The sequence below is a fragment of the Medicago sativa genome, chromosome 6 (assembly GCF_051527215.1).
Source record: "Medicago sativa cultivar Bolivia chromosome 6, Bolivia_mono, whole genome shotgun sequence".
In the NCBI taxonomy this organism is placed as follows: Eukaryota; Viridiplantae; Streptophyta; class Magnoliopsida; order Fabales; family Fabaceae; genus Medicago; species Medicago sativa.
In genome coordinates this window covers 12,184,238-12,194,712 of record NC_140754.1, presented here as the reverse complement: position 1 = coordinate 12,194,712, position 10,475 = coordinate 12,184,238, and the positions used below count along the sequence as shown (strand labels likewise).

Below are 10,475 nucleotides of genomic sequence, written 5' to 3'. Positions count from 1 at the left end.
TCAGAGGTGCTCACAATACAAATCAGATACAGACTCAATGGACTTAAGAATTTCTAAGATATGACTTTGAGACACAGAAATTCTAAGTGAATGCAGAACAATTTCAGCAGAGGTTTGGCACTTGTAAAAATCTTGTGAGTCTTTCGTTCAGCGTTCTTGCATTACCAAATCTCTAGGTCTTTACTCCTTTATATAGAGGTGTGAAAGAGACGTTGTGAAATTGCCAGCACACCAAAGAGTCGTTGTTGAAGCTTGACCTTTCACCAATGATCTTTTGCCTGATTTGGTTGTTGTCCTATGAAGAACCAATTTGAAATCCATTCCTTATCCAAAGGAACATATATGCAGGCGAGACCGTATTCTGGAGCTGTTTTCTTGTCTTGTAGGGTGGACACAAAATAGAGTAGTGGAGAACGTGGTTGTACAATTCGTACAAAGTACAATGTCAACGCTTTCGTCCAAATTGCAAGCACATGCCTTCAAACACCTTTGAAATGACCGTTGCAATGTTCCACTGATTTTCTGCTGTGTTTTCGAAACCAATAGACAACTTTTGCAATGTAGATTCTTCAATCTTTGAATGTTCTGCAAATCCAGTTGATCTTCAGCTTCTGGTGAAATGACTTCTGATGAGACAGCTTCTGATGATGCAGCTTCTGCAGCTTCTGATGGTGCAGCTTATGATGGTGCAGCTTCTGATGATGTGGCTTCTGGACCTATTGTCTTCAGAAGCACTATTCTTCAGGAGCACTACTTCTTCAGGAGCACTATTTCTTCAGGAGCAGCTTGACTTCAGGAGCGCTTTTACTTTCAGGAGCGTATTGCCTTCAGAATCATCTAAGCTTCATTTTCTTTTGCTCTTTATTTGCTCATTCAGAACCAATCAATGATGTAATTTTTTTTTTAACTGTGGTCCTGTACACTTGAACAAATATTAGCTAGTCCAATTTACAATTTTTAATACCTTGTTATCATCAAAACTTTTTAAGGTTCATTGTTAAACACATTTTGTTCCAACAAGCTAAACCACCAAAGAGATAAGGAGTGGGAGATGTAACGTTTTTGAAACCACCACCAGCTGCTGCATCCATATTTGAATCACTTATACTCACAAAAAAAAAATTGATAAATTTTCTCTATTATTATTAATCTCTCACCTTGTTTCAAGTCTAGGGTTTGGGTTTTTATTGGATCATGAAGACTTGGTATAAAAGAACTAGTGTATTTATAGTGCATGGTAAAGCAACACAATGAATGAAAGTGCTATGATTTATGAAGTTGCGTGTGAATGGACCCACATGTGGAATTGTGGAAGAAATTTCTATTTATTCCTTTCTTTAAATTTGTCAAACAATTGTCGATGGTTGATTCTTTCGTGTTATAATGAAGCATATATCCAATCATGGGCAATGTTTCTTTTTCATTATATGGAAGTTTCTTCATCGGTTGATATTTGTGCTAGCTATCAATATTCTTTCATTGTCAAAATTAAAGGATATTGTCTCAAACAATTGCGTACGTTCTTTTGTTTCATTGCTTTTTTTCCAAAGCATACTACCCTTGTCCTAGACAATAAAACTCCTAAAATGTTTCAATCTTTCTTATTGGAACATCAAACGGGACAAACAAAAGAAACACTTGTAAATGGGTTTGCATTTTTGCTACATTCAAGAATTAATGTGACAACGAGCTACATTTCAGGAATTAAATGGTTGTGTGTTTTCCTATTTCTTATTTCTCTCATGGTTTGATTGGTTTAAGAAACAGTGTGAGGTCGGAGAGAAGTGTAAATCTGTAAAACTTAAGGCCATGCGATTTGAACATAAACATCACTACTATTACCGTCCCAATGCTCCCCTTAGTTTTGGAACAAGATAACACTGAAGCCAGCACAAAACATAAAAAACTAAGGATAAGAAAAGATTAAGCAAGAAGACAAATTTCATGGACAATTTGGTCATGACATCTTCCTTATGATAGCCAATGATCGGGATAAAAGTCAAAGAGATGTAGAGGATGTGACGAATGTGAGCATATTTACCATGTTCAAGAAAGATGTTTCAATAGGCATATTGATAGATGAAAGTTTATGCAATGTCTTTATTAGCAATTAAACTATGCTCACGGGGACAACTCTACTATATTTCTAATAATGACATTTTTTATATTATGAGGAATGTAATTCCATGTTGCACTCCATCAATCAGAAAATCAAGAGCCAAACACCCATCACCACAATGATTACGTTCACAAAAAATATATGAGAAATCACAAGGCAAATTATTTTCGCCAGATATTGGAAGGAATTTGCTAAAAAGAAAAAAGAATTATTATAACGCATTATCTGCCACAAACCCATGTCAAAGTTTCACACGGACTTTAGATGTATCTAAAATAAGAAGACAGACAAACGGAATATAACATATAAGCTGCATCTAAACCTGTTACTTGTCTATATAAGCAAACAACTAATTTTCATTTACATAAAATTGTCGGATTTAAATGTGAGTGCTTTATATTACTTGCATACTAATTTTTTAAAATTTTGGTTGGAAATGTGATTTTTCCCTCTCTCTCTCTCTCATATGGTTTTAGGTCATTTGACTATTATTGCTCGCGATATGCTCTCCCCAACAAGAATGTGTTTCAATATATCCTTGCAAGAATTTTACTATCTCAAATGTAGTGAATATAGTTTGTACGAAAGCGATTACGGACCGTTTGTTAAGCTTCTTAAAAAAAGCACTTTTGATGTTTTAATGATGCTCGTGTGTAAGCTTTTTCTTAAAATCATTTTGATATAAATAATTTAAAGATTAATTTTAGAGATTCTAAATAAAATGATGGTGGGTACAAGGGCAAGTAGTTCAAACTAGGGTTTCATGCCTCAAGATTTTGTCCTAAAAGAGGGAGAATGATACCATTAAATTATAATTATATAATATTGTAGATTAGTCATAGATGTTCACTTAGCTCAGTTAGCCAAGTTATCAAAGCGTCATATTCTCCACTAGTGGTGTACACCATCTGACATGTTTACTTTCTCTGGCAAAAAAAATTGTTGCACGGTCACATACACAACTTATAGAGACGTTTTCAGGAACTCTTACACCCATGTATCATAAAGAGTTCGTGAAATTGTCGCAGCCAATTGTGCATGAGAATGCATTACAATATTTATGCAAGAGATGACATAAATGTTGTATGATGTTCACCCCTAACGAAAACATTGTTGATTTACGTTTTGCTCCGATTTACAGTAGACCGAATAAAAATTTGTTTTAAGACTTCGATTTTCATGTTGATTTTCGAATGTACTTGGTTGATGGGCATGGCCGTTCTTCGACTCATTTTGTTCATTTTTTTCTGGTTGTTTAGCCCTCTATGTAATAAATTAAATTTTTTCACAAATTTTTAAAGGTGGGGGCTATAACAATGATTTAAAAAAATATGTGATAATCAAACTATCTGTAAATTATCTATACAAAAAACATGTACAACATAAAATGAAAAATAGAACAATAATCAAAACTAGAGTAAAAGTATGCAAATAACACGAATGTATTATAAAGAAATAGGACAAAGTGAAAAGATGAGAAGAGAGATCAACAGAAAAGGACTCTTTATGTTCATGTGGAAAGAAAGACAGAAGAATCGGTGAGATAAAGAAACCAATTCACAGCAATTTAAGGATAAAAAAATTATGGCTAAACTGCACTTTTCGCCCTTTAAGTTTTAAAATGTTGCGATTTTGGCCCCTTATTAAAAAAAGGAAAAAATGGTCCCCCATGTTTAGGGAAATATGCTCTTTTGACCCCCCCCCCCCCCCCCCCCCCCCCAACATAAGAGAAATATGTTTTTTGACCCCTTATCTTTACAAAAAGTTGCGATTATGACCCTTTTTTGGGACACGCAGCATCTTCTCAACAATTTTGGGACGAAAGAGGCCAAAATCGCATTTTGTTAATAGAGGGCCAAAATTCCAACATTTTGAAATTAGGGGGCAAAAAGTGCATTTTAGCCAAAAATTATTGATTCTAAGGAAACCAATGAAAAAGATGAAGTTAATATGATTTTTTGTTTTGGATTTTGAACTCAACGTTTTGAAAAAATGAAAGGCTTAAATAAGGCAGGGTAGTTAAGTATGAACTAATCAACGAAATGGTAATGTAGTGGTAAATAAAGAAGCAAGAGAAGGAGCGTAGTAACAAAAGATTGAGATCTATGTTTGTAGGTTTGAAGTGAAAATATGAATGAAGATGGATGACGAGATAACAATGAGGGTAGAGGTGAGTTTATAAAGGAGGAAAGGTTTAGTTAAATTATGTTTTCTTCTTTTTTAAAAACTGAATTCATTGATGTGTACTTTTGAATCCATGATTTTTGTATATTGGGACAAAATTCTGCATAGGTAGAGGCAGAGTGGTTGCAAAAACTTATAATGGAAACAAAGTAGGGAGCATGAATAAAGTGGAGATTGCTTGTATTATAGAAATAGAGATATTGTTGACTATTCTTTTATTCTCATTTCCAATTTGAATTTGGCCTTGGTTAAGAACAACCTAACATGTTCAAAAGAGATTAATCCACTAGTCTCGGTCACAACTTACAATCTAAGTATGTGTTTGAAAGATTGAGTTAAAGCTCAAATTAAATTTTAAAATGGTATCAAATTTATCAAATATGGGTTGGTCCACATGCTATCAGATTACTATGATTGAGACTTGGTTGGTATTCTAGATATCCAGTCGTGAGCATAAGAGCATGTTTTAATACTCCTATATTTGATGAGATAAAGCTTGAATATATGTTGATAAGTGGGGGTGATTATCACCTTACAAACTGATTTTTTTTAAGTTTGAGTTAGATCCAACCCGAATTATAAGATTGACAAAATTAGTTGTCTCTATAATTGATTTAACTTGAAGTTTCTTTTTTTTAGGGAATTAACTTGAAGTTATCATTTATGGTTTTTGAATCTAAACATGATTTTTATACTTAAAATTTTTGTTGAACACATTTTTACATTAGGTATTTAAACTCAAGCATAAGACAGTTTATATTTCAACAAAAAAAAAAAAAAAAAAACTATATTGAACTCATTTTGAACTAAAATAAATTTTACAAAATCATTTCTTTTGTCACCACAAAACCACATACATCGTAAAAGTGTTATAACTAATAAGTGAATTGATATATGTTTACCAAAAAAGAGAGACAACTAATACACCTAATTTGTTATGTTTTTTGGTTGAGAATTGATATCTATGTTGTGGTTCTCGATTATTGACTCTTGTGTTTATCTATCTTCAAATAGATTTATCAATCAAATAGAGAGGATGTTATCCAACAAGAATGTGATTCAATATATTCTTCCAAGAATTTTACTATCTCAATTCTAAACAAGAATATGTTTTGTATAGAGATAGAGATCGGATTTGAACCTAAGTTAAATATGTTTCCTCCGTTAATCTCTCTAGTCGATCTTCTCTATGATTTATGCCTTGGATTACCATTCCAAAGGGGGTTGTCACTTGTCCTTATGTGACATTCTATTTCGTTAAGGTGGGATATTGAAGTAGTTTAGGCAGCAAAGTGTTACTTCATTAACGTACCAACTTTAAGTAATAAGATAAGATAAAATACCGCAAAACATGCATATATACATCTGTCATCGAGCTTCAAGCTCAGAACTGGTTTTTGGCTTGATCTCTATAGAATAAATTTCACTTTTGACAAAACAAATTTACAAATATACACATGCAGATTCTATTTTATTATCCAACATAATTAACTTTGTAAACTTATTCTGGTAATATAATTTTCAAATGCACATCAATTATATACAAAATGAATTCTTTCATAATCATCCCAACAAAATCTAAAATCATCACACCTTATATAATTTCTACTCAAAAACTTCACAAAATCAGCATGAGTTAAAGAAATAGTACAAATAAATGTCAAATGGACATAAAACATTAATAAGATGGTATCGTTCTTTGTTTTCTCCATTGCGCTTCGATGATTATTTCAATCATGACAGATTTTTATGGTTTCAAATTGTGGTCCGCAATCATTTGCGGCTTCATCATAAAAGATTTTAAGTTCTCCACAATGAGATCGTAATTTTGACCACATTTGTCACATTTTTTTCGCAATATTAATATTCTTATATCGTAACCACACCATGCATACTTCTAAACTTCTTCAGTATGGCATGTTGTTGATAGAGGTTTAGCCAAGTATGAAGGATTAGTATCTCCAGCCATTATTACAACAATCTTAGGCTCTAAATCCACCACCATTTCCACATTCTTGGTAGCTTTCTCTTCATTCCCACCAGCGTTTGTAGATAAAGAATTTTCGTGACAAGTGCATGCTAGAATAATTAATGCAAATGTTATAATTGCAAGCATGAGAGCTAAACCACCAAAGAGGTAAGGAGTGGGAGAGGTAACGTTCTTGAAACCACCACCAGCTGCTGCATCCATATTTGAATCACTTATACTCACAAAAAAAAAATTAATAAATTTTCTCTATTGCTATTACTCTCTCACCTTGTTTTAAGTCTAGGGTTTGGGTTTTTATTGGATCATGAAGGCTTGGCATAAAGGTATTTATAGTGAATGAAAGTGCTATGATTTATGAAGTTGCGTGTGAATGGACCCACATGTGGAAATGTGGAAGAAATTTCTATTTATTCCTTTCTTATAATTTTCGATATGGTCTCAATTTGTCAAACAATTGTTGATGGTTGATTCTTTCGTGTTGTAATGAAGAATATATCCAATCATGGGCAATGTTTCTTTTTCATTATATGGAGTTTCGTCATCGGTTGATATTTGTGCTAGCTATCAATTCTTTCATTGTCAAAATTAAAAGGAGGACCCATGGCATTGTCTCAAACAATTGCGTACGTTCTTTTGTTTCATTGCTTTTTTTTTTTTCAAAGCATACTAGGCTTGTCCTAGACAATAAAATTCGAATTTGTATAATAAGTGAAAAATGCGTTACTTTGCACACATTATATTATTTAATTTTTGGTTTCAGCTTTGTACTTCCTCAAAAAGAAAACTTTGCACGTTATTTTAATAATAGCATGTCTAAGTTTAGTGTGGTATATATATATATGGTCTTGCTAGAAGCCACCCATGAATGTGTCTTTTAGCAATCCACACCTCAGGTGTGATTTCCACTTTTTAGTTGTAACTTTGCTAAAAGACATCTTCATAAAAATTAGTTGGTGTGTTTTAATAAATGCTCATAGAATAACTTGCTAAAAGACACCTTCATAAAATGTGTCTTCTAGCAAAACCCATATATATATATAACAATAGAATGTGGTCTCTGAGAATAAAAATATGGAAACAAGTTTGATATACGATAAAAAAAATACAGCTACTATTTAGTCATTGAGGAACCTCATATCACCTGATTTTAGTCCAAAAAATAAAAACTTTCATGTTGATGATTTTGCATATTAATTGTTACCTTCTGAAGGCACGTTGATCACAAAAGAGTTGTGCTATATAGCACGAAGCTTTTGTTGTGCAAGTCGATTTTTTTTAATTATTTAATATTAATTATAATATCAGATAATTCTTATGTCAAATTAATTTTGATTGATAGCCAACAAAGAAACATTTACCACGATATAACAGTCACTTTTGAAGGAGAGAAACTCTTCCATAATCTTCCATAAATTAAACTCTTCCATAATCACTTTTGAATGAGAGAAACTCTTAGTTAGATCAACCACTTTGTTCAGCACCAATACCCCGTCTACCGAATACCTTCCTTTGGTGAGTTTGGGATTATCATCTTTGGAATTAAAGTAATAAAACACAAGATAAAACCTTAGAAAACCTCACTAAGAACCTTAAATTTTGAGTTTCTCTGAATGTTCAAGAATTTCCAAACCATGAATTAAGTGCGTCTTGCCCAAGGGACCCCAAAGAAATGATTCAAAAATTACGTAACAAGCTCACTTCTAACCTCTCCAGGTTTCTACAACCACATATCCCCCTCCCTTAGTGCCACAACAAAAAAAGATTCAATGGAAACATAAATAACATAAGATATTCTTTTAGTAAAAAAATTACCCGTTCTGTTCCAAACAAAATACATAAATAATAAATCATCAATATCAAATAAATATTTTGAAAGTACTTATTTTTATTTAATATATACTCCTTTAAATGAACTTTTAATTTAATCCACTCGTTTACTTTTAGGCAAATTCTATGGTACACCCAAAAATTTGAGTGTATTGGTACACCAAATCCTTAAATTAATAGTTAAATGAGTTATTTTTTGCAGGAAAAAATTATTTTCTATCACCTATAATTATAATAGCTAAATCTTATTTACGAAAAAGGTCAACGCAATAAAATTTAATTTTTCTGAATTTTTATTACTCATAATAGAGAATTTTTATTATTTTTTACAATAAAATGTAAAAAAATTTAGTATGATTTTTATAAAAAAAATGAAATGATGTTTTTTTTATGAAATGATATTTTCTAAACAGCTATTTTTTCCATAAAAAATAATAGTTAATTTTAAATTTTTTAAACAAGAGTACCGGTACACCCTAATTTGTGGGTGTACCGTAGAAGTTCCCTTACTTTTAATATTCTCTCTTATAATAAATAAATAAGTGTACAAATGAAATTTAATGATCATTTTTTCTTCTTTTTATGGTCAAGTAGCCCAAAGACTAGAAATTATCATTTTAAGGAGAATAAATGGGAGGTTTGGGGTTCGAACCCTCTGTATATATTATATAATATCCCCGTCAATTGAGCTAAGCTCACTGAGACAAATATAATTATCATCTAATACATTTAAAAATTTATAAATATTTCTTATTAATTAAAGAAACAAAAGAACAAAAAAATTGACATTTTTGTTTCCGATAAAAATGACTAAAGACATGAGAGTAATAAAGTACTGATTTTGCTAAATTATTTTTTTAATATCATAAATAAAAAGTGAAACATTATTTTTTTGTCAAAAGATAAATTAAATACAATATGATTTAGTATATTGAAAATTATTTTCCTTGACTCAAAGATATAAATTAAACTCTTGATAATTTTTTTGGGCAAAATTGATCAACCAAAAACTTGTTCTAGAACTAAATTAATTATCTAAAGTCGAATTCTAAGGGCCAAAATTAATAATCCAAGAACAGGCATTCGTGACGGGAGTGTTTCGGTGATGTATAGTTGGTTTTCTGACAACTTACGCCTTAAGGTCGGTAATGGTGTCAGTACATTGTGTTGGTTGGATAGGTGAGTTAGTGATGTTCCGTTGTGTGATAAATTTCGCCGCTTGTATGAATTATCTGAAAATAAATTTTCTATTGTGGCGCAAATGTTTGATTGAGGGTGGGAGGAGGGTGGAGAGGCTTGGAAGTGGCGTAGGAGGTTATGGGCGTGGGAAGAGAAGATGGTAGTGCAGTGTAGGAATTTATTGCTAACTGTTATGTTGCAGGTTGATACCGACGATATGTGGAGGTGGATTCCTGATGAAGTTAATGGGTACTCTGTTAATGGGGCCTATCGGTTGCTCACAGCTTCGACGCCACAACATGTCCATGTACCTGTGTCTGTTCTTTGGAGGAAGGATGTTCCTTTGAAGGTTTCGGTGTTCGCTTGGCGCTTGTTTCGTAATCGATTGCCTTCTAAATCGAACTTGGTCCGTAGAGGCATAATTTCATCCGAGGCTCAGCTTTGTGTTACTGGTTGCGGTCTTCAGGAATCAGCAGATCATTTATTTTTATCTTGTGATTTTTTCAGTAAGATTTGACAGCTTGTTAGGAACTGGCTTTGTTCACTCAGCGGATTCACCTCATATTGTGGATCATTTTCATCAGTTTGGTTACTCCACAGGGTTTGCAAAATCTAGATGCTCTCTTATGCATTTGATTTGGTTTGCTACTTGAGTTATATGGAAGGAAAGGAATGACATAATTTTCCGTGGTAAACAAAGTTCTCTTGCGCAACTTCTGGAGAACGTTAAACTCCTTTCCTTTTGGTGGTTTAAAGCAAATGTTGCGCTTTTCCATTATAGTTTTCATAATTAGTGCCAAAACTCTTTCTTATGTGCGGGTATTGGCTAATTTTGCTACTTGTTACTAAACTCTTGGTGTATTTTTAGGTTGTCTTTTGAGGTACGCCTTGTACCGGGAAGATAGTCCTCTGTTTTATATATAATTTTGATTGCTTAAAAAAAAAAAACCAAGAACAGTTTTTTTAGGGGAATCCAAGCGCAGTTGTAACATTACTTTGAGGCACCAATTTTTTTTTTTTTTGTGGCGTTGTTGAAATGTTTGACTTAACGTATCAAGTAAGGGGACGCAGCGAAATGTGAATAAAACTTCTTGCTGATTGAAATAAGGAATGGATAATGTTTGTTGAATGCATAGGTCATCATAAAATCTCACTATTTTATTTTTGGACAGATAA

At 32.4% G+C, this 10,475-nt stretch overlaps 1 protein-coding gene and 1 pseudogene across 1 annotated transcript; one reads left to right on the top strand and one right to left on the bottom strand.

Moving 5' to 3' along the window:
• Positions 1-5,795: 5,795 nt before the first annotated feature.
• On the bottom strand, positions 5,796-6,584 carry LOC146912869 (protein GLUTAMINE DUMPER 5 pseudogene; annotated as a pseudogene).
• A 2,872-nt stretch (positions 6,585-9,456) lies between these two features.
• Positions 9,457-9,816, top strand: LOC146912868 (uncharacterized). The gene has a single exon (XM_085720793.1). The coding sequence runs from the start codon at positions 9,457-9,459 to the stop codon at positions 9,814-9,816; it is 360 nt and encodes a 119-aa protein (XP_085576919.1).
• Positions 9,817-10,475: the final 659 nt, after the last annotated feature.

Coding starts and splice junctions, on each gene's coding strand:
- LOC146912868 (XM_085720793.1), top strand. CDS start 9,457: ATGGTAGTGCAGTGTAGGAATTTATTGCTAACTGTTATGTTGCAGGTT.